Source organism: Mytilus californianus, unplaced genomic scaffold (assembly GCF_021869535.1).
Source record: "Mytilus californianus isolate M0D057914Y unplaced genomic scaffold, xbMytCali1.0.p SCAF_7, whole genome shotgun sequence".
Classification (NCBI taxonomy): domain Eukaryota; kingdom Metazoa; phylum Mollusca; class Bivalvia; order Mytilida; family Mytilidae; genus Mytilus; species Mytilus californianus.
In genome coordinates, this window is record NW_026262723.1 from 84,609,625 (window position 1) to 84,635,095 (window position 25,471).

Genomic DNA, 25,471 nt, shown 5'->3' on the forward strand with positions numbered 1-25,471 from the left:
CTAAATTTCATTGGTTGATATAAATTTTATCAGAACAGAAAGTAGGACAGAGTGTTGTCAGATCCTTATAAGGGAAGCATGGACACAGGATATGTATTTTAATCAGTTTATTAAAGCACCATGCTACCATGGTGCTATCTGGATACATTTGATAACAAAAGTTAATATAAATTTGAAAATGCTGGGGAGAACACTGCCCTATATATCACCACCAAACAGACCCTTTCAAGTGAATAGAATTTTAGTAAATGCAGAAAAAGGTGTTTTAAACAGCAAACACAGACAAACATATTTAAAAGTAACAATACTCACATAGGTACTATCTGTGTAATGGCTTTAAGAACCAGATGAACATTTACAAACATTAAATCATGTTTCTGTCTCAGTGAATCATCAACTGTTACCATGACTTTTTTATCACCACCATCTCCTGTGTTAGTAACTAGTGCTGAAAAAAAATTAGTACATTAAACTGTTAAATAAAATAATAACAACAAAATTTAAAAACACACAAAAACATCTAGAACTGTAAATGAAATCACAAAAGGCTATCCCCTGGCGCTACTATTAATAAATTAAGGTTTTTAAAGTTCTTTTGCTCATCTCCCCTTAAATACTTTGGATCAGGATTATATTCCTTAGTGAACATCCTCATGTAATGTTCTACAACCATGACAACTATGTTAAGTTTTATCAATATCTGACATTATACATTTGTAGATATGAAGATTTATTCAAACATTAATTCTATTCATATAATGGTAAAGTTCTGCAAGTGCCCATTTTGGAATTTAAAAGAACTTTGTTAACAGGAAAGCTGTTGGTCAAAGTTGCCTTATATATTAATATATTTGTCTAGAAAAAAAATGCATGTTTCTAGCCTTCAGAATTTGCAGGTCAGTGACTCTCATCCATACGACAGCAATTATATTCTTTGGCTGCATGTCTTAATCTTTTCATTGTCTTGCTAATCCTTGACTAAAATGATTCAGTAAAGATACATCAAATAATGTACATGTGCATATACTTACTAAGATGTGACATAAAATGTTTGACAAGCATCCTAACTCCAGCTCTAAGGTAGTATGTGTGAGCTGATACATATACTTACTAAGATGAGACATAAAATGTTTGACAAGCATCCTAACTCCAGCTCTAAGGTAGTATGTGTGAGCTGATGCATATTCTTACTAAGATGTGACATAAAATGTTTGACAAGCATCCTAACTCCAGCTCTAAGGTAGTATGTGTGAGCTGATACATATACTTACTAAGATGAGACATAAAATGTTTGACAAGCATCCTAACTCCAGCTCTAAGGTAGTATGTGTGAGCTGATACATATACTTACTAAGATGTGACATAAAATGTTTGACAAGCATCCTAACTCCAGCTCTCAGGTAGTATGTGTGAGCTGATGCATATACTTACTCAGATGTGACATAAAATGTTTGACAAGCATCCTAACTCCAGCTCTAAGGTAGTATGTGTGAGCTGATGCATATACTTACTAAGATGTGACATAAAATGTTTGACAAGCATCCTAACTCCAGCTCTAAGGTAGTATGTGTGAGCTGATGCATATACTTACTCAGATGTGACATAAAATGTTTGACAAGCATCCTAACTCCAGCTCTTAGGTAGTATGTGTGAGCTGATACATATACTTACTAAGATGTGACATAAAATGTTTGACAAGCATCCTAACTCCAGCTCTAAGGTAGTATGTGTGAGCTGATGCATATACTTACTCAGATGTGACATAAAATGTTTGACAAGCATCCTAACTCCAGCTCTAAGGTAGTATGTGTGAGCTGATGCATATACTTACTAAGATGTGACATAAAATGTTTGACAAGCATCCTAACTCCAGCTCTAAGGTAGTATGTGTGAGCTGATGCATATACTTACTCAGATGTGACATAAAATGTTTGACAAGCATCCTAACTCCAGCTCTAAGGTAGTATGTGTGAGCTGATACATATACTTACTAAGATGTGACATAAAATGTTTGACAAGCATCCTAACTCCAGCTCTAAGGTAGTATGTGTGAGCTGATACATATACTTACTAAGATGTGACATAAAATGTTTGACAAGCATCCTAACTCCAGCTCTAAGGTAGTATGTGTGAGCTGATACATATACTTACTAAGATGTGACATAAAATGTTTGACAAGCATCCTAACTCCAGCTCTAAGGTAGTATGTGTGAGCTGATACTAAATTCAGTAAAAAAGCTTGATATTCTTTTATGAGGCATGATTCTCTAGTTGCCCAATTCAGTTTCTGAAATTAAAAAAATTCTGATTTTTTTTCAACTCAAGAATTATATAATCTAGACCTAAAATGTTCAAAAGAGTCTGTTTACCTCACCTAGATTTATGTATATGATGCAATGTGTGTTATTTATTTCATATTCTGCACCAAAATCATATAACATTTCAAAATATAAAATAAGGAGATGTGGTATGATTACCAATGAGACAATTATCCGCCAGAGACCAAATGACGTAGATGTTAGTAACTATAAATTATGCAATTTCAAATATAAAATGTGTCTTGAAAAAAAAATTTAACACTAGAAATGTTTCCCTCTTTTGGTTAGAAGTACTCCTTTGGGGAAATACTATAAGCTTATTCTAAAAGGTTACCAATTCAACACTATAATTAGATCTTTGAATATTGTTTTTATTGGTATTAATATTGATTTTGTTATCAGGCATTTCAGGAAATTAAAATCAAACTAAATATTATTTTTATATACATATGCACTTTCATGGCTCTAAAATCTGTCGATACCTGTATCTTGGCATTGTGCAAGGTCCTGTTTTTCTCTGACTGATAATGACTTCTTTACACTAAATCCATTAGATGTTGGATGTGTAATGATTGATATTTTAGTCTTAGATGCACGATTTTTTTTTATTAGTTGTTATTGGCTTTGAACTAGCTGTCAGTAACTGTAAGTGCTCTCAAATCTGTACTTAAGTGTCTTTTTGTTGTGGAGATGTATAAGTACCCTGCCACGTCCACTCTGTCATGTCTGTGTTTTTGTAAGATGTATTTCTTTGTATCGATCTGATGAGTTAAGCCCTATTCAACTGATTTTTATTGTTTGTTCTTACTGTTACACCACTGTCCCAGCTTAGGGGGAGGGTTGGCGAGCCTTCAAACTAGCTTAACCCCGCCACATTCTGTATGTGCCTGTCCCAAGTCAGGAGCCTGTAATTTAGTGGTTGTCTTTTGTTGCTGTATATCATATTTGTTTTTCATTCATTATTTTGTACATAAATCAGGCCGTTAGTTTTCTTGTTTGAATTGTTTTACATTTGTCATTTCAGAGCCTTTTATAGCTGACTATGCGGTATGTGTTTTACTCATTGTTGAAGGCCGTACGGTGACCTATAGTTGTTTATTTCTGTGTCATTTGGTCTCTTGTGGAGAGTTGTCTAATTGGCAATCATACCACATCTTGTTATTTTTATATTCCCCATTTGGCATGGTGTCCCCAGCCTGTTAAATGGCACAGTGTTTCAAGACATTCACTTCAAGTTTTGAGACATTCAAATAACAGTGTCATATATAAATTGCTTAAATTAATATATTAGTATATAAACTATTATTATTGTTTGTAAATTTTCATCTATTTATTATGTAGTTATGTAGTAAATGTACAGCATTTTTTCTTTCATATATCTCTAAGCAAATGATACTGAACTGCTGAATACAAATAAAAAAGATGGAAGCATGAATTGTACTCATAGAAAAGGTTAAATCATAGTGCTTTATTCATAAGCAGTCAACAATCAACAATAAAAAACAAAACCAAAAACACATTCTTCTCAATTATTCTTTAGGCTTATATCATTTAAAAAGACAGGATTCAAGGGGGGAAAAACACTTTGATATGACATTCAGATGGAATATTGAAGAAAAAACACACAAAGAAGGAAATTTTTGCCTCAGATGGTTACATTTATGACCAAAAAATATGTTGATAAAAAACTTCTTGATTTCCGAGGTCTAAATTCCTGACCAAAATTTCCCAATCTCCTGATGTGACTTTCAGTCTATCACACTTATGTATGATTGAATATCTCTTTAAATAAAGAATTGTTTTTATCATTTTTATAATTTTGCTCCTCCCACTGAAAAGGTATTATTGGTTTCATGGTACAGCCAGCAAGCAAAGTAACTTTAGCTCCAGTCTTTTTCTACACACTCAATCTATGTGCTGTGGTTTTTTTTTCGAATTGTAGTTATAACTAATTTGGGTAACACTTTAAAAAAGAATAAGATCATTCAGTTTTTATGTTTGTAGAAAAAGTGTAAATTATTTCTTTTTAAGTTAACAGAATGACTGAAGCTGCTAATTCCGCTAACCAAACTGTAATTGTTTAATCAAATCAGTGCAGATTCTATCAAAGAATTGGACATTAATTTTAAAGTTACTATGCAAAATTTGACTAATGATCTAAATGCCATTTTTAGAAAAGAAATCATATATATTATGACTTTCCTGAAAGAGAGTGCCCACAGAACATATGCATGAACTTACCAACATAATTCCTACTAATATTTCATAATCTCTGTCAAGATGGGTCACACATTTTCTAATGCTCCTAATGTAAGTCTGAAGCTCTGATGTCTGAAATAAAATGTTATCAAAATCAATGATGGAAATAAGGAAATATATCTCAATATTTTACTTGAAGTGCACAACAACTAGGCAAATTATAATGGTAATTGAAGATTTCAAATAAGGTGACCTGTTAAGTCAGTTAGTAACAGCCCTCTGAAATAAATGAATGAATGAATGAATGAATGATGAGTTTATTTGCGAAATGCATATACATGCTATAGCAATCAAAAACATTTATTACAAATCTGACACAATGATAAACAGCAGAAAACAACACACATCGTGACATGATACAATGTTAAGTAATAATATGACATCTCATTTTCCATGCTGCCTTTAGATAATTACATAGTTTATAGTCAGAGTTTTATTTGCAGCTTTTAACAATTGATCTTGTTTATAGATATTTGGCCAAGAACAGTAGTATTTTGGTAAATAATGTGACCTTACAGGTCTGTAAACAGGACAAACTGAAAGCAATCTGATCCTGTGTCCAAGCTTTGCTTGCAAGGATCTGACAACACTCCGTTCTACTTTCTGTCCTGGTAATTATTACATCAGCCAAATGAATTTCTGCATACAAATTTTATTATGAGTTTATCTTTACAATAAAACCAGATGATCCCGAAAAGTATTTCAAACAGAAAGTAGTATGGAGCAGGGTTAGATCCTTGTAAGCGTAGCGTCGACAAAGGATCTACATTTCAATCAAATTGAAGTAAAAGATATCTCATTTGAGGACTCTAAAAATCAGATTTCTTGAAAGGCGGATGAAGATACTTGTGTTTCCAGGGAATTCTTAAAATAATAAAGATCAAATAATCAGAATTAGAGAAAGGCAGATGAAGATACGTTTTGTACTTGTGTTTCCAGTGGCTTCTTACAATAATAAAGATCAATCAAATAATTTGTGAAATTCAGATGAAGATACTTGTAATTTGTACATGTATTAGTTGTAAGCTTACCTCTATATCAGGGTCACTTAACCTGCTTGTCAACCAATCATAATCTTTATAGTAACCCTACACAATAAACAGAAATTAGTACAAATTAACATGATTAATATTCTTAAATTAAATCATCTATACAGAGCTAAAAAAGTTTATAGTTACATCGCCCTTCATAGATCATGTTGGTAAGATCATTTTGATTATGATGCACAAAATCATTAAATGTATATTTACACATATAATAAATTACATTTTTCACTTAAAATGAATAATCATTTTCACCATGTATTTATATATATATATATACCAGTAGAAAAAAAGATGAAAATTACTTTGACGCGTCTTGTAAATGTCAAAATAATATTGCATTGTCAAATTTTGCTTGTAATGTCCTTCCCATTGACATGATTGACATGGAATAAAGGCTTTAAATGTTTTTCTTTAAAATCATTTAAGAAAACTGTGTCAGACATAACAAATTTTTACTACGGTTCAAATACTCTGAAATTAGTCAGATAAACCATGAAAAAAATAATCAAATACTAGTAGCTGGTTTTGAATATTTCATGATGTTACATCTTGAAATTCTTTCATTTTATATCACTCTTTAAACAGAATGTATACACAAATTGTGAAAACTTGCTTTCTTCAGTTATAAATACAATCAAGAAAGCTGAAAGTTGACCCAATCTTTACCAGCTTTTATTGAGTTCATCAAAGACCATTCATTTGATATCTTTATTGGTTGTCATGTGATGGTTCCTACATAAGTGTTGCTCATTATACAAATAAATTCACCTTTCTTTTTATTTGAACTTACCTGTTTTTGTTTCTCAAGTATAGATTCAAAGTCCATTTTTGAAGATTTACTGCTTGTTGCCATGGCCATATTTTACAATTACTCAATAACTGATGAATTATCTCACATGAATAACTATAGTTGTGAGACCCAAACCTATATAGAAAGAAATGGTGACTGTGTACTTAGAAATTCCAGGATTATATAATAAGTAAAGTTTAGGCAATTCAGAATTGAAAAAGGAACAAAGCTTGACTACTTTTCTAGACTCAGGATAATTTAGTTTGACACTTAGACATCTGTCTGTTGTTGATGACCATATGTTAAACTCTAGATATCTTTTGATAGTTTTTTGTTGCTGGGTTGCTGTCTGATTCACATATACCCACATTGTCTTTTATTTAAAGGTTTAAAATAAGCTTTACTATGTCATTGTGTATGTCTATAGCTTTACTGTAAATCTTAGTCACTTACCATTTTTAAGTTTATTGGCCCAAATCTTTAAGGGCTAGCTAAAATTAAAATCTACTGGCCCTTTAAACTTGAAAAAAAAATTTCATCTATTACATGTATTACTTGTTATTAACAGTTCATGTTTTTTAATCATATTTACATTTGTATATTATACACAACTCAAACAGTCAGTGATAACACTAATAAAAGAAGTTTTTTTAATTTAATGGTAAAAAGTAAAGTATTTTTGAGGTAGAGTTATGAATCTTAGATTTAAAACTTTAATTATCGGCTAGGGGGTTTTTGATACCTGATTTCTGGAAATATTTTGCACCAGATCCAAAAAGCACACAAAAAGTTAAGAATTTGTACATATGCAAAAATTTGAATACATCAATAAAGACAAAATGAAAGATCTCATGGCAAAATTGGGTCTCAAATTTTAGCCAAAAAATGTCTCTCAAAAGTCCAGATGAAAAAAATAGTTTCCGAGTTATGACATGGTAGGGAAGCGTCACAGCAAAATAATCACCTTATCACTATTAGTCCGCCATTACTGGCCATGGATATCACAGAAGTTCCTGTAAAATTTTTACGTCACAAGAGAAAATGTCTGACGCCACAAAGGAAAAGAGATTGTTGTCTGTCGTCAATTGCACAAGTGTCACAAATTCTCAGGTCACAGATTTCAAAATAGCAATAAGGTCTATCAAAACAGCCTTTCAACTGTCAAGAGTCATAACTTTGTGGGCTAGTTAAAATATGCACAAACCTACTTTAAATAAAGTTTATAATGTTTTGTACATTGTGGTATTCGTTCTTGTTTGTCTTTAATTGTACATTATCTAAATTTAAAACGATCCTTTTGAACTTAGGGGACGACCATTTGATATTTGGGGGGGGGGGGGGGGGGCCAGGAGGATTTTGAAAATAAATAACTCCGCCTTGATAATCACAAAAATAAATGGTTTGTTCTGTGGTAGTTCGAAAATAAATAACCTGACTTACAATGTATTGAAAATGAATAACTCGGCAGGTCTTTAAGCCTTTTTATAAATGCTATTTGAAAGTATGAGGTGGCACCAGATTCTTCATAAAATTCGTCTTTTTTTTCAAAAAAAAATTCGGGAAACACTTCCCAAATCTTTTAATAATAAAGGTATAAATATTATTTAAATATACTTGAAATGTCTAAAAATGGGTTTCATTTAACTTGAGGTATATTGGCTCAGGAACACTTACCTCACTTTTATTACAAGGCTGTTACTACATTGAGGCAAATGCCTTAATGTAGGAAATTTTAAAACCAAAAGCTTGTCTTCATATCAAATTGTTTTCACAGCGAGTGTTTGCAAGAAGCAAGTTCTGTTTTCCCTTGGACGTAGCACCTGTTTTTTCGGGATCAATGTTTCGTTAAATTTGTCTTTTGTTTATTGATTGCCCTTCTGTATTCTCTTAGTGTTGCATTCCTTTTGTGATTTAGTAATTTTGTTTTCAACTTGATCATGAGTTTTATTTTATTTAAGACTTTTTAGCTAATTTTACAACTTAACTACTTTAAATTGTATCCCAGTTAAGAGCTACATCAAGTTGTAATTGAAATGTGTTATTAAAAATTACTTGACATAGTTATATCACTGATAATCAGCCCCCTCTTAACTTAATTTGAATAACCCTATATAATTTACAGGTATAACAGATTTAAATTCTGCATGCCGAAACAACAACAAAAAAAAAAAAAAACCAGCAGCCACATACTTAACTATGTGAATTACATTTTTACTTATTCTTCATATTGGTCTTTTGATGTTGTCCATAAAAACTTAAGTCTTACGCTGAATCTATACATTTTGCTTTGAGACCAACATATTGTCAAAAAATTATTAAAACAGAACTTGTGTTTTCAGAATAAGAAAGGGTCTGGGAATGCCCAGAAAGCATGATTTTGCATCATTTGTTCTATAGTATCTTTGGGCCTTCAGCGGCTTCAAAACCCTACAAAATTTTAGACAATATAGTAAATATAGTTGGCAATACTTTTAAAAGAGACTAGTCACAGCCCAACTCTAATACCGTGTATGTATGCAATACATGTATATGCAGTTAAATTTGGAATTCAGAAGATTCATTTCCGCAGAGGATAATGATTAATTCTGATTAAATGGTACATTAATGACTTGACTGTACATGTATTATTTATAATAAAAAATGAATTGTATGTTTTTAAATATTCTTAATATAGTTATGAAAATAAATAATCAGTCCCTTGTTTTAATGAAAATGAAAAATCTTGCTTCAACAGTGCAGAAAATAGATAATCTGTCCTCTTTAGTTTACAAAAATAAATAACCGATCCAAAACAAATCCTCCTGGCCCGCCCCCCCCCCCCCCCCCCCCCCCCCCCCCCCCCCCCCCCCCCCCCCAGAATATCAAATGGTCGTCCCCTTACCTGCTTTCTGTTAATCATTTTTAAGTTATAAAATACACTTATAATATAGTATTATTTAATAATCAATGTTTAAAATTCACCAATATGTGCTAATATTAAAATTTCAAGTGTTATTCGGTCATTACAAGTGTTATTTGGATAATAACGGTGTTATTCGGTCATTCGTGTTACCCTTTCGCAAGTCCATCATTACTGACATAATAATTTAGGTAATCAGTATGGTCTATCGAATTATTTGGTATTTTTCTGTTATATTTATACCTAATTCTTAGGAAATAGAATGTATATCGTTAAGAAAGCATAACACTATACCTTCTAAAAGGACGAGTGTTTGAATTTACGTAATTTATCTGAAATTACCTACACACTTTTTATGATCGTGCTGTTGAAACAACTATGATCTTCTGCATTGGAGACGAGTTTACCCCTTGAATTCAAGATGGCTGCGCCCATGGCCACACACGTTCGAATAAAAGTGTATTTTGAAAACAACGAGTTTGATGCTTCGTGGTTATTGATCGATACAGGTGATCTCCGGACAATGAAAGATGTACAGCGACATATTTCCTTGAAATTTCTAGGAAAGGCTGTCCCTCTGTATTTATCTTTGCAAGGATGTTTACTTCCAGATTGGGAGAAGTCAGTTATTTTAAGAGACAATGATTGTGTTAATGCAAGGTGTATCCATCAAGATAGGTAAATTTTAAGTAGAAAAGTATGTGAATATTATTTTTAATATATAGCAGACATTACTAATTACATGACTTAGAATTGATTGCAATCCAATTACTTGGTCATGAAATTATATGAGGCATGAATTACCTGTCATCCTGTTGCTGCGCCTTCGGAACAGTAGCTCTTGAATATAATAATGGTACTGCTTTCATGTCCATCCAGCCCGAGTCGATCCATCCCTAGTCGTTCCGGCCCAAGTCCATTCAGCCCTCATATAAAGTTGATGCGTTCCCGATTTAAAAAATATTCACAAAAGATAACAATTATATACATGATATATACATGTATATGTACAGACCTGCCAAACCACCATGATTTATGGGGAAAATCCCCATGAGAAGTCTTGACCTAGATTTTGAAATGAGTTGAAGGGTATTTAAGCACATCATAAATATACTCATTCAAACAATGAGGGTGGGCGAGAGGGGGTCTCATCCCGATTTCCCGGTTTTAATATCAGAAAATCCCGAAATCCCGGACATATTTTGTTAATAATCCTGATCCCGATAAATTTGTTCCCCAATTTTAAAGTTTAAAGTTTCAATGCTTACGATTTAAACGTCTCGGGTATGATCGATGTTCAAAGTCTTTCAGCGTAACCAATCCGAATATGTATTATCAATATTACCGTAACGTCAAGCTGCATATAAGCATTTTTGTTCTCATAAATCTTCAGAAGTCAGTCAGAAAATTGGCCAAATTCTAGTTCAAGTCAATACAAGAACCTATATGACAGGCACTGGAATCGTTTTGTAACGGAGAGAAATTTGAATCTATTGAGTCACCATTCGAAAAACCACTGAACCAAGGATCAACCAAGTTACAGACATAAACAGAACTACAAATGTCACTTGAGAGATTTATAAAGTAGTCGAAACGCTGCTTTACATTATAAAATTTTTAAAAAATACCAGATTTTAAGACACTTGTTAGGATAAATGATTATGCTTAGGGCTGTATGCAACTACACAACTGATCACCGACAAGAAGCTGATCGACTGACCTTGGGAAAATCAATAATGATGAATAATGGGTCAATTTTCTAGTAGTGATTGACAGGTATGAATTAATGTTGAGGCTCTTGTGGGGACACAATTTAGAAAAGTAGAAAGTTAAGCTTATTTTATGTAGAAAACATGTTTTAAAAATAAAAATAATCAAGATAGTCCGTGACTTTAACAATTTTGTGAAATTTCTTTTTTTTTGGTCTATTAGAGATTTCAAAATGTACAGTGTTAGTGCTATCAATAATCAGCCAGTCTTGATGATATTCGTAAAGTCCTCCCAGATCGAGAAACGGTCCGACTGGTGATAGTCTAAAGATCTCGGGATGTGTAATTACTACGAGAAGACGTATTCTGTGTTTGCAAGTCTACACCACTTTGCTCATCATCGTTATCACTCTCATCGTCGCTTTCTGAGGAGAATTGGTCCGAAATATTCGCATCATCGTCTTTGAAAGTGATTGTTGTGCCCGAAGATGTTTTACTACGAGTAAACGTATTCTGTGTTTGCAAGTCTTCACCACTTTGTTCATCATCTTTATCACTATCATCGTCGCTTTCTGAGGAGTATTGATCTGAAATATTCGTATCATCGTCTTTGAAAGAGATTGGAGTGCCCGGAGTTGTTTTATTAGATTCATACATATTTAAGGGAAGCGTGCCACACTTGAATGCCGTGGTTTTAAGTCGAACAGTTCTTTGTCTAACACATTTTCCATGTGTGTTTGCCCATGTGTGTAAGAGACTTAGCTCATTTTTTGAAGCAAAACGGTATAATTGAGGACCTGATCCGAGCTCAAAGCTTATCTCTAAACTTACTGTTACATGTACTCTGATCTGGATCTACTCTGTTTCTAGATGCGATTCTGATTGAAGTATAATGAAAATGGCACTTTTATCTGTCCAAGGTACAGTTTTTTGTCAATCCCGTTATATTTCAACATAAGAATCCCGATTTCCCGTGGCTAAAAACGTGGCTTTCCCGTATCCCGATGTTTTTCTATCCTGAATTCCCGATCTTTAAACAAGGCAATCCCGATTTCCCGTTGCTAAAATCGGCCGATCCCGGCGTCCCGAAAATGGTCTCGCCCCCCCTCAACAATGTAGTATTATTAGATTAAAAACACTTATGCCAATATAAGAGGAGCATTAATTAGGTCCTTTGTACTTAAAATCCCCCATTGAGATTTCGAAAAGTTGGCAGGTATACAATATATTATACTTGTTATGTACATGATGTAGTTCATAAATATTAATGGATTTTATGAACAAAAAGAAAGGTGGTCGATCAAAAATTGTGCCTATTCAAATATATAATATTCATTAGACATGTTACAGGGGACATTTATTCCAATATTGTTTTTAATATTTGAAAATTGATATTAAAATATGATCATTTCAGATTTTTTTTTTTAATGTAAAATATTATGTATAAAAATATGATAAATAATTTTATCACCTTTAATGAGTAGGGATGATTATGCAGTATAAACATGATAAAGCAATTTATGTTGATTATGATTTTATTAGAAATTATAGAGTTACAAATGTATATATTATGAATAGTGGGTATGCATAATTATAATAAAATAAAACCATATATTACAGAATTTAGTGCAACCATTAGTCAACATTAAGCAGCAATTTTTCATATGACTTTGATCTGAATAATCTTTTCAACTGTTGTAATAACAATTAACAAACCGATACACAACCTTTTTTCTTTAAAAGTTATAAAAACAACTCAAATAGTTAGATTTGCAAAATCCTTTCCTTAAAAGGTTAATTAACTGTTGTTTTTGTGCATTTGCGGAAAAATCCTGTTCTGTCATCTATTTCCGTTGATATTGTATGCATGTCAACTCCAAATATAAAAAAAGATGTTAATCAGACAAATTTGCCACTGCACATTAAGCAACCAACAATCAATCAGACAATTACCAAATAAAAATGATGTATCTAGTTTTCTTCTCTTCTAAAATGTTTTGTAATGGTAATTTTGTATTCGTTTTGAGTTTCCTCTGTTCTGAAATTTACCTGTTTCCAAGTTAAAAAAAAATATTTCCTTATTGCCTACCTGACCTTTTTTTCAGCTTGCTCAAAACATGTTGGAGTCAAAAAACAGGCATATATAAATTTTTTAGGCATATGTTATTTTGGCCTAAGCTCACTATATAAATTTTTTAGGCATATGTATTTTTGGCCTAAGCTCACTGCATTTAGCATGTTTAGGAGTAGAAGCAATTAAAAACTGCTCAGACAGAAAAATGAAAATGTGTCTAAGTAGGATGACATCTCTTTCTGCAGACTTACCTTGTGAACTAGCACATTAAATATCTGGCTCAGTGTGTACATTTCTTACAAAGCAAAGTTTAAGCAAACATTAAAAACATTAACCTGTAATCATTGTGAAATGGATTTAATAATTGCCTTTGGACATTAAACACTAACATCATCATCAAAACAGTTCATTTAATGTTAAACTGTGCACAGATATCTTTCCATACAAAAAAACAAAAATGATGAAAAGTTTTCTTTATCTCTTTTTGCATGTGTAGATGAGTAAAAGTAGAGGTTGCCCAGTTGGGAATAAATGTCAATGAGACAGTACACATAAATGTAACAAAAACAACATCTAGAGGTCAACATGAAACTTGAACAGAGAAAAAGTGCTCATACTACATTATACTAAATCATCTTGAGTCTTAATACACAAATTGTACATCAATTTAACAGAGACTGCCAAAGATAAGCCATCAAAATTAATGAGATCAAAATCCAGTTTTTCAGAGATTCTCTTTAATTTCCTCCTATTCCTATTTGTAATCTCCTTGTACATTGTACAGTTGTATCAGAAAATATTACTGACACACATTTAAAATGCAAGTATTCATGTTATTGTAGTTTGTTCATATGTACATGTACAGTGATAAGACCCCTAGACATAGCCCTTTTTACTTCTAAGAAGAGAAGAGTAGATGGAATGTCTAGCAATCTTATAATTTTACACTGTGCACAAGTCCCAGACTCTATCTGATGAAATTGTATGAAACAAAACATGCAAAAAGTAATGCAAGATGAATTAAAGGTCGCATAAGAAATTTTTTTCAAAGTGAATATTATAAAGATGTATCTTAGAATTATTCACTCAGTCAGTACCTCATTATGTAATTTCCATATCTTTATATATTATACAATTAAGAATGGAAACAGGAAACATGTCATGTAAAGAGTTAAACATCAGATTCTACTTACAATATTGAAGGAATGTACTAAATTTCTTATCTCAATCTGTCATGGTTTAATCTTTCAGCTATGAAAACCAAACTATTTTACTGTCAAATGAACAAGATGGGGACATTAATGTCAAATCTGATAAAAAGAAAAAGCATAAACATGAAAGAGAAAAAAGTAAAGATGAAATGACATCTGATTATACAGACAACAAGGACACCTTTTTAACTGAGAAGGATGTGCAAATTGCTACAAGTAGTATTGTTCCCATGGAAACTTCACCAGCAAAACAAAAACACAAGAAAAAGAAGCATAAGCATAAACATGAAGCTGTTGATGAGATACAAACTGAACAACAAACAGAAAAGAATAGAAAAAGGAAATTCTGTACTGAGGAAAAAATAGTAGATGTCAGTTTTGATGAGCCTGTTGGTAAGAAAAAGGCAGTTAATTCATGTGAACATGACTTGTCTTTGAAACCCAGTTTGTCACAAGAAAACATTTCCATTGAAAGATTTCCAGATTCAGACCCTGCTCAAACTAAACTTACCATAGGTGTTGCAGATGAAAACAAAATGAAAAATGAGATTTTATTAGAGGAACATGGAAAAGGAAGTGAAAAGAAAGAGAAAAGAAAAAGGATAAGAAAAAGGAAAAGAAAAAGTGTAGCAGAAACTTCTTTTCAAACACGGAACTCTGACACTAATGTTGTAAAAAATGCTTGGAATTGGAACACCGGAAAAACTTTGTATAGTGAACCAATAAATTCAAATGCAAATAGAAACCATAAAAAATTTATGTCTGACAGCAACGATAGTGGTGAAGACACTAAAACTGATAAGAGTGGGAAACATAATTCATCAATCAATTATTCATACAATTATGATAATACTTCAGAAAGTATGCATCAGACTCAAACTAATACGACATATAACAATTCATATTCAAGACAGTCCAAATCAGACAATCAGATTATCTGTGATAGAAAACCAGACTGGAATAAATCAGTAAGTAGTATTGGTCATGTAGTAGAGACAGGAAGTCCAAATAAACTAAGTGAAAAGATTGCAGACCAACCATCAGTATTGTCAACAAGTTATTTAGCAAATGGAGTTGCTGTGTATTCAAGAAATAGACGAAAACAACAGCAAAATTCAAAACAGTATACTGAGCTAACCAAAGAAGATCAATTGAATACAAAACTAACAAATGTGTCAGTTATTTTACAGGTAATATACAACCTATGAACATGATTGTAGATAAATTCATTATACAAAGAACGATAGCTTATCAAAATGGGTGTCTTCTATAATTCTGAACGGTAGGCTTAATATACAAGATTAAAATTTATTTTATTAAGAAGTAAATAACTGCATAATTAAACATATCATGTTTATTTACTTTACTTAAAATATTTTGGAAATGAAACTGCCCACTGTGAATGTGGCTGGGACATTCAAACTTATTTTTGTCCATCTGTCAGTGTCTGTACAGATTTTGTTAAGTTCTGCATTGAAATCCATTCTGATGATATATAAATGATATAACTACCTCAGTCATTCAGTCATGTCAGTGGTCTTGTGGTAGCGTGTTTGCCTCAAGTGCCGGAGGTCATTGGTTGGAACCCAGACTGTGTCAAATCAAAGACTTGAAAATTGGTATTTCCTGGTTTGCCGCTAAGCATGCAGCATTTAGGAGTAAGAGCAATGACTGATCAGCTCCGAGTCATAATAATGTGTCCCGATAGGGTGACATGTCTTCCTGAGGACTGCTACCTTGTGAACTAAAACATAAAAATTCTGGCTCAGCGTGTTGGTCATTTATGAAGCAGGGTTCATACTCATGTCACATTATCATGTTCTCGTCCTGAATATGCTTTTAATCTGCCACTGGACGTTAAACAGCCATCCATCCATCCATATAAATGATATTTTGCCGTAGTCTAAAGATGACATGCACAGTGTAATATTATGTCTACTAGTTTTGGTTAGTTGGGAAATGATTTGAAAAAATAAAATGATTTCTGTATATCTTTCTGACATATACCATGGATACTGAAACAAGTGACTTTGTAATTTCCTGGCACACCAGTCATTCCAGTAGTCTTACGTGAAGTACTGAGAAAAGTGGTTATGTCAGTCACTGCGATATGTTATTTTGTTTGTTTGTTATGTCAGGCAGTAACTTTCATGAACTAATTTTATTTGATTAATTTTGCAAATAATTATTTACATAGCTTGATATCCATAACATGTATAAAGCATCAAAATATTTAGTTCAAGTCAGTACGCACATATATATATATATGACATAACAAGATTGCCTATCTTAAAATTTATTTATTTTTGAAGAATACAACATTTGATAACAATGAGCAAGGTAATTTAGATCCTGAAAAAGAGACATCAGTTGTTTATGAAGCAGTGCCATTAGATTACAGCAAGTTTCCAGATTTGATTGGTCCACCTAGACCTAGAGATAGACTAGCATATAAAGTAAGTTAATGAAGAAACATAGGCTAATTGCCAATGAGGCAACTATCCAGCAAAGTTCAAATGAAGTAAACTATTATAGGTAACCATACAAACCCATACCCTATAGTCGGCTATAAAAGGCCCAAACATGAAATATATGTAACAATACAATTGAGAAAACTAACAGTCTAATTTATAACGAAACATTTTACGAAAAAAAACAAATGTGACAAGATGAACCAACGACAACCACTGAACTACAGGCTCCTGACTTGGGACAGGCACATAAAGAATATGACTGGATTAAACATGTTTGTGAATGCTCAACCTTCCTCCTAACCTCGGACAGTGGTGTTACAGCACAACATAAGAACAAACTATAAAAACCTGTTGAAAATTCTTAACTCATCAGATTGATACAAAGTAGAAAAACATCTAAAAAACACACAGACCAGAGGTGGCAGGTTATTTATACACCCCTAACAACAAAAAAGACACAGAGTACAGATCTGAGAGTACTCACAGTTAATGACAGCTAGTTCAAAGCCAATAACAACTAAAATAAAATCATGTATCTAAGACTAAAATATCAATCTGTACACATCAAACATCCAATGGATTTAGTGTAAAGACATTATTAACAGTCAGAGAAAAACATGACTGTGCAAGACCAAAATATAGTAAAGTCAAGATATTTGAAGTATTGAGTAAAAGTACTTTCCAGGGAATTTTAATGGAAAGGAGATATGGAACAGCATTTTTGTCTCGCCTTGACAGAGTCAAAAAGCGAGACATAGGTATGCTGTTTCTGGTGGCGGTGGCAGTGTCAACAATGTATTAGTTTGTGATTAGGTCTAGTTTATGGTGAACCACTGGTGGTAGGTCAATGATATTTGGTATGTAGTGTATTAGCATTGGCACATCTCATTTCCATGGAAATTATTTGGCCCTGCCCCCCTCTGTCATGGTCTATTGACTTTGAAACTTTTGCTTCGTTTACATGTATTACATGTATTAGTTTGTGATTAGGTCAGTTTATGGGGAACCACTAGTGGTAGGTCAATGATATTTGGTATGCAGTTTTATTATCATTGGCACATCTCATTGCTATGGAAATATTTGGCCCTGCCCCTAAGTCATGGTCTATTGATTTTGAAACTTTTGCTTAGTCTACATGTAATAGTTTGTGATTAGGTCAGTTTATGGGGAACCACTAGTGATATGTCAATGATATTTGGTATGTAGTTGTATAAGCATTGGCATATCTCTTTTCCGTGAAGATTATTTGGCTATGCTCCCTCAGTCATGGTATATTGACTTTGAAACTTTTGCTTAGTTTACATGTATTAGTTTGTGATTAGGTCAGTTCAAGGGGAACCATTAGTGGTAGGCCAATGTTAATTGGTATGCAGTTGTATAAGCATTCACACATCTCATTTTCATGGAGAATATTTGGCCCCATCCCCTCAGTCATGGTCTATTGACTTTAAAACTTTTGCTTAGTTTACATGTATTAGTTTGTGATTAGATCAGTTTAAGATGAACCGCTAATGTTAAGTCAATGATATTTGGTATGCAAATTTATTGGCATTTGCAAGTCTCGTTTCCATGGCGATTATATAGCCCCACCCCCTGATCATGGTTCATTGACTTTGAAACTTTTACATAGTTTACAATTTAATGTTTAGGTTTGTTTAAAGGGAATGACTTATGATAAGTCAATGGTATTTGGTATGCAGTTGTATTATCATTGGCACATCTCATTTCTATGGAGATTGTTTAGCCATGTACCATCAGTCATGGTTCATTGACTTTGAATATTTGCATAACTTAAATGTTAAAGTATTGATATGTTAATTTCAACATTTGCATTATCAAAATTACAAAAAGGCGAGACATATCTCTGTGTTAACAGTTTATTTTATTTTATTCATGAAAGTTGGTTCTGGAATTTGCTCACTACATGATAGACTTTTATTTCATAGAAGAAGACCTATAGGTAAATGGACATAACTCATAAACATCACTGGTACTTTTGTATCAACCATTTTCAAAAATATATCTTTGGCCTCTAAGTAAATTCAGTTATCTATAATTCTGTTTCACATCAATGCTATAAAGCATTGTTGAAACTGACCATTTCAAATGACTTACAAATATATTATATAGTTATGTCCCATAGTCTAGGTCCTGTTTTTTAATGCTGAGGCTATGTTAAGATGTTATAAATCAGTCATTATCATGATTACAGTACGTCATGAAACTCGGTCCAGAAAAATTATGTGCAGTATGAGATTTAATCATTAATTTCAATTTTCAGCACTTTGTAGATTTGTACATACAAAAATTAGTTCTGTTAAAGTTTTTATATCAATAAGACAAATTTGGTATTAGTCTATGAGACAGCAACCATATATAACATATTAAAAGCAAAAGAGACATCTAGAGGTCAACCTATTTTTGTTTGTTATTGCAAGAGTTTTGTTTGTAAAACATGGTATAGAAATGTTATTGATACAATGCTGTCTATAGAATATATATTACCACAGAAATGCTGGAACATATGATTTTCCTTATATTATATGATTTGACTTATATCTTTAACAGGTTATTGAATTGTCTGAGACATATACACCTGAAGTTTCTGATTATAAGGTATGTTTTCATATTTTCAATATCAATTTTTCATGCAGTAAATATAATTTTAAGTTTCAGGAATAATGAATAGGTGGAACGATCCAAAAATATAACGAAACCAGTCTCCACAGAGGAAGGAAAAAATACAACACCTCTATTCCTACCATGCCTACTATTTGTAATGATTGTAGTATTGTTTCCTACCATGCCTACTATTTGTAATGATTGTAGTATTGTTTCCTACCATGCCTACTATTTGTAATGACTGTAGTATTGTTTCCTACCATGCCTACTATTTGCAATGATTGTAGTATTGTTTGCATAAGAGATGTGGAGTATTTGTCAATGAGTTTTTTTTAAATACCCAAAGGACTAAAAAAAAAACGAAGATATCTATCTTTTAAAGTCAATATGCATCCTTTACAAAGAAAACAAGTATCTATAAAATATGTAAAGACTGGAGGTCTAAATCCTCAGGAGTGTAAAAAAGATTGGAAGAAATGTATCAGAGACTATGCATAAAGATCTGTCTCCTAAACACAAATTGTGTTCCCTAAAGAACACAAACCTCAAGATTTGGCCAAAAACACTTCACTCACCACTTTTGTATTTTGGAACAGGCACATCAACACATCAACACACAACAGTTGGTTGTCCTGTCATGTCTGTTTATAAGATTTATTAAGAATATCAGTTAAAGAAACATGATAGAAATATTTAAGATGAGTAATACATGTATATTAATAAAAGAACAACTTTTTTAGGAGGCCATAGTTGTCAGTTACACACCAGCAACAAAAACTGTAGAGTTAGATAATCAACAGGAAGGAAAGTCGAGTATGTTATGTATTGTTAATTTATGGAAAAATGACCCTCAAGTCTGATAATTTTATTTTTGTTGGTGGTGAAACTAGTTAAAATTATGAATTTTCTTATGGAGGAGCAATTAATCTATAATTTAAATAATTACTGAAGAGCACTTAAGGATGTAAAGAAATGTAAAGTATGATATAAAATAACAACTATGAATAAGCAGATATGGTGTCAACATCAATGAGCTACCCAACAACACACATCAATCAAATAAGACATCTGAAAGTCACCACACAATCTCTGATGATTTAAACACTTCAAGACCAGTTTTAAAACACCAAGCAGATAGACAAGTACTGTATAAATTCAACAGGGTCTACTACATATCTGTCACCAACACAAATTTCTTAATGAACAAATAAAACATTTAAAAAAATTATTTGTGTTTAAGTTACCATGAATGGTGACTTGAACAGTGAGTAGTAAGTATGCAGCTGCATTCTTAACTTTACAAATCGCATATTTAACTGATAAGATGTCCAAGAATTCAAACAAAATTTAAGCAAAAGCTTGCATTTGTGAGGTAACTTCTTTTGTTTACAAGAAAACATCAAAATTCACAAGCTGAGAATGAAAAAAAATGTTTGATATTATTTGCAACAGTTTAGCTTACAAAAGTTCAATTCTGTTTGCTGTTTATTTTTATGAAAAACTATGTTGTAGAGATTCTCTAGTTGAGCTTACATTACTTTATTATACTGCATACTGTGGATTAAGGAAAACTTGTATTTTTGTGAATATTTGACTTCATGTTTTTGCCAAAGGCTGAATACAAGCCTAGAAAATATGTATGGTCAGATCATATGTTTTCGTACGTCATATGAATTTCTGCTATGCTTGCTTTGTCAATGGAAATTGTGACATCACAATGCATTCTTAATAGCATGAAAACCGATAATACAAGGATACTTTTTAATTCATGGTGTACCTATACCCAGGAGATCCACAAAAGTTGGTATCTCATGAATAATAATGAATCCACAGTACTAAAAACACAATCTCCGGCGCAGAGATCATATCCGTTCCGTTCAATACTACGTAACACTACACTCAATATGACCTCTGCCATACCTTTTTTTGCGTACTTTTTCTTGCCAACCTCTAAACAAAAATGAAATTGAATATGATGATTTTTTGAATAAAATTTAATAATCAATCTTCAATTTTAAAAGAATAACAACATTTTTAGTGAAATATACTTATTTATTTTATGTTTATTAAATAAAAAATGATTGTCGCACTTCTGTTATAGATTTTATGTCCTGTCAAATAATGTAAACAAAGTAGTCTGCAGAGGGATTATTTTTATTTCCGTATCGGCGTATTTTATACATATTTCACTTTATTTATGGATTTCCTCTTCTATTTTTAATATTTGAGATGTCTTGTAATGCCTGTTATACCACAAATTCGTGGAGATTTCATTCTTTGAAATCTGAACTTTTTTCCTTTTTTGACAAATTTACAACCCATTTTGTATCTATTTACATACCAACATCCAAAAAAACAACATTGTGTAACTCTTGCTATTGTATGATAAAGAAATTAAAAGAATGGAGTGAGAACATATACAGGTAACTAAAATGCATAAATTATCTATATTATACATCCAATTGCATTTGGTCTTGAACATTTCTGTATACACTACTTTGTCTTTATGACTTTAATGTCTTTTATATGTGAAAATGGTAATCCTTGTCGGTGTCCTGATTAACTAAATTGTTCATGACCATTGGATTGTAAAGTCCCCTCCCTCTTTACCCTCAAATAAAACAAGGGATAATGATTTGGATCCTTGAAGTTAAAAGAAGTCCATCTGAATAACCCAAAAAATGTTGTTTCAAAGAAAAAGCAATTTTTAGAGTGGTAAGAAATATAGTGGACCATGTTGGAACTGAGAACTAGCCACCAAAAAGTGTCAATTATCATGATTATAATTAATTACAATGAAATAGAAAAATATTCTTACAAATCCCTTCTATATTGGTCCAAGCTAATACATGTAATAGTAATAATTTCAATTTGTTGCCAAGGCCACAGGAAATATAACTGAAAGAAATCAGGGACTGTCACTTTTAACTCCACATAAAACAAATTCATGTGGGCAAGATCCCCTGTTTGCTTTCACCACTAGTTTCTGATTTGAGTTTGTGAAATTTATATTATCAAATTGCCAGATTTATGTGAATGGTGTGAGTGGTCCCAACCTTATAAAATGCATGCTATTATACAGCATAAGCAATATAAGGATATAGCCTAGACTGACCCTGCTTATATAATTTTCTGAATTTTGAGTTAACAAATTTGTTTTATAATTAACAACTGATTAATTAATATTGAAATATTAAACACAAAATAGCTTGAGATTATTAGATATTATTCTTTTAACATGGTGTATTTGATACTCTGATATACACATTCTTCTGTAACATATATATCCAAATATTTTTCAAGAAATTATTTGCAATTCACATGATTGATAAATGGAACTTCATATTTTCATGACCTGGTGACCTACTTTTAATCGAGTGGAGTACAAGTAAATTATATAGTTTAATCAATTAAGGCATTCCAAGATAAACAAGTATACAGTCTGTTTTTTTTAAAGAATTTATTGTTTCTTCTCTTATCTATGAGAAGATTGTGTTCACTTACTGATTAATTTTTCCTTCTAGTTTTAATTGATAGATAAAAAAAAAAATTTTTTATCACATGAATTACAGTTTTAAATTTGATGATTTTCTTGTAGAACTGAGAGAATTGTTACATTTAGGGATCATAATCATGATAATGTGCTTGAGGAACAACATTTGGATACTGAAACAGAGTATGTGTAGATAGTTGATAAATTCATATATTTGTATGAAATGAGAAGTGGGGTTCATCATGTTCATGTCAACAATACAGCTACCAAAACACAAAAAAAAAGAAGAACTTGAAAATACTAAATATTAACACAAATATTTATTGTACTCTTGACCTCACTTTGATATTAGATAATTGGTTATGATTGCCAATGATACAACTATTTACCTGAGAATAAAAGCCTTTATATTACCTTCAACACTGAGTGACATGATGGAAATCTTACTGATAATTTAGCTGCTATTAAATGTAAGACATAAAATAAGACTCAATACACATTTCTTGTTCTCAGTTGTATATTAGATGTTGGATTATACTTGATAGAAGTTTTAGACTTTGATTTGAAATAGGAGTAAAAAAATATTCTGCTTTCAGTAAGGAAAAAGAACAAAAAATACCATATTAAAAATAGTACTATGATGGTAGCACTCTAGATAACAATATACAGATGGACCATATAATTATTGAATTGTAAATATTCGTATATTTGTGTGCTTTCATGTTGCATAGTTTTAATTTTGATTTTAGAATTTCACTTGATCCACAGACAACTGATTGTTTAAGGAATGGTCACTTTGGTTCCATTGAGTAAGTAACTGACAGTCATTATGTCTTCATATTGTGTGAATCATTATGCTATCCATTCATTATATGCCCGTTTACGGGATGTATTATGGTATACCGTTGTCCGTCTGTCCGTCCGTCTGTCTGTCCGTCCGTCCGTCGTCAACATGTCGGACAATAACTCAAAAACGCTTTGACCAATTCGCATGAAACTTTAATGAAATGTTTATATCTATTGACGTGAGCTCCCTTTCGTTATATGCATTACAGCTATAAGAGATTTTTTATTTAAATTTTCAAAATTTTAAATGTAAGAACATCATGGCACAATCAAATTATTAAACATTTTTGGAAATAAATGTTCCTTTATTTCTAAGGCATATATTGAAGGCTGCATATATTATTTACATGTGTTATGGTTAAGATGGCTGTACCTAGAAAATTATACTTATTCAAAAAGAAATATAATGATATATATATTTGAAGTCTAGAACCTGGTCTATCACATACAGTTGGTCCAGCAGGGGATGCAAGTAGTATAGACAAAACAGAGTAAGTAATTATCTGTAGGAATTTTTAAATAAGTGATGTCAACACATTTTAAATTATATAAAAAGAAGATGTGGTATGATTCCCAATGAGACAACTCTCCACAAGAGACCAATGACACAAAAATTCACAGCTATAGGTCACTGTACGGCCTTCAACAATGAGCAAGGCCTACACCGCATAGTCAGCTATAAAAGGCCCTGAAAGCACAAATGTAAAACAATTCAAATGACAAAACTAATGGCCTAATCAATGTTCAAATAAAATAAACGAAAAAACAAATATGTAGCACAGCAACAAACAACCATCACTGAATTACAGGCTCCTGACTTGGGACTGGCACATACATACAAATTGTGGCGGGGTTTACAATGTGAGCGGGATCCCAATCCTCCCCCTAACCAGGGACAGTGGTGTAACAGTACAACATGTACATGACAAACAGCTACCCAGTACCCAATAAGAAAAAACAAAAACATTTAGAAGCCATTAGTCCATATCCAGTGACATAACAAAGGTCTTCAAACACAAACATAATGTTATAGTTGATTGTTTAAAATTTATTCTGCAAAGCAACCTGCTAGCATAAAAGTCTATGGTCAGAAGAATAATTGTAGCAAAAAATAGAATATCGGTCATTTATGGGAATTTAAAAAAAAAATGTAATAAATTGTATCACCTTTTACTTTATACACTATTTTTACACAATATGAAAATATGAGTATAAACATATGTGGTTTTTGTCGAGCCTGCAACTTTTGTCGCAGAAAGCTCGACATAGGGATAGTGATCCGGCCGAGGCAGCGGCGGCTAACTTCTTAAAAGCTTTATATTTTAGAAGGTGGAAGGTCTGGATGCTTCATACTTTCTATATGGATGCCTCATGTTATGAAGTTTCCGTCAGTCACATGTCCAATGTCCTTGACCTCATTTTCATGGTTCAGTGACTACTTGAAAAAAAAGTTAAGATTTTTTGTAATTTTAAATTCTCTCTTATTATAAGTAATAGGATAACTATATTTGGTATGTGCGTACCTTGCAAGGTGCTCATGCCCGTCAGACAGTTTTCACTTGACCTCGACCTCATTTCATGGATCAGTGAACAAGGTTAAGTTTTGGTGGTCAAGTCCATATCTCAGATACTATAAGCAATAGGTCTAGCATATTCGGTGTATGGAAGGACTGTAAGGTGTACATGTCCAACTGGCAGGTGTCATCTGACCTTGACCTCATTTTCATGGT

The 25,471-nt window shown here is 32.2% G+C and overlaps 3 protein-coding genes and 1 long non-coding RNA gene across 18 annotated transcripts in view; 3 read left to right on the top strand and 1 right to left on the bottom strand.

Annotated features, from left to right (window-relative positions):
• Positions 1–25,471, bottom strand: part of LOC127707717 (RNA polymerase I-specific transcription initiation factor RRN3-like) — a 214,645-nt gene that overhangs the window by 19,263 nt on the left and 169,911 nt on the right. Inside the window, exons 1-6 of one of the 12 annotated variants that reach the window (XM_052212411.1) lie at positions 9,659–9,714; positions 6,414–6,548; positions 5,609–5,665; positions 4,560–4,649; positions 2,152–2,287; positions 313–448 (exon numbers count right to left, since the gene is read on the bottom strand). In XM_052212411.1, the coding sequence (XP_052068371.1) occupies positions 313–448; positions 2,152–2,287; positions 4,560–4,649; positions 5,609–5,665; positions 6,414–6,482 (488 nt within the window). In that variant the 5' untranslated portion in view covers positions 6,483–6,548; positions 9,659–9,714. The other 11 variants (XM_052212412.1, XM_052212413.1, XM_052212414.1 and 8 more) reach the window with 11 other exon arrangements.
• On the top strand, positions 1,042–1,684 carry LOC127707753 (uncharacterized). 4 transcript variants are annotated; one of them, XR_007984994.1, is made up of 3 exons: positions 1,042–1,080; positions 1,401–1,560; positions 1,641–1,684. It is a non-coding gene; the product is annotated as an uncharacterized LOC127707753 (long non-coding RNA). The 4 variants fall into 4 exon arrangements; XR_007984993.1 differs by lacking the exon at positions 1,042–1,080 and adding an exon at positions 1,122–1,160; XR_007984995.1 differs by lacking the exon at positions 1,042–1,080 and adding an exon at positions 1,202–1,240.
• LOC127707719 (coilin-like) overlaps positions 9,683–25,471 on the top strand; it is a 40,097-nt gene continuing 24,308 nt past the window's right edge. Inside the window, exons 1-5 of the mRNA XM_052212424.1 lie at positions 9,683–9,990; positions 14,347–15,496; positions 16,619–16,762; positions 19,349–19,396; positions 20,143–20,215. Of these exons, the coding sequence (XP_052068384.1) occupies positions 9,734–9,990; positions 14,347–15,496; positions 16,619–16,762; positions 19,349–19,396; positions 20,143–20,215 (1,672 nt within the window). The 5' untranslated portion in view covers positions 9,683–9,733. The remainder of the gene's footprint in view (positions 9,991–14,346; positions 15,497–16,618; positions 16,763–19,348; positions 19,397–20,142; positions 20,216–25,471) is intronic.
• On the top strand, positions 21,478–23,927 carry LOC127707745 (uncharacterized). Its single transcript, XM_052212480.1, has 3 exons — positions 21,478–21,825; positions 23,001–23,078; positions 23,645–23,927. The coding sequence occupies exons 1-3, from the start codon at positions 21,632–21,634 to the stop codon at positions 23,706–23,708; spliced, it is 336 nt and encodes a 111-aa protein (XP_052068440.1). The 5' UTR covers positions 21,478–21,631; the 3' UTR covers positions 23,709–23,927.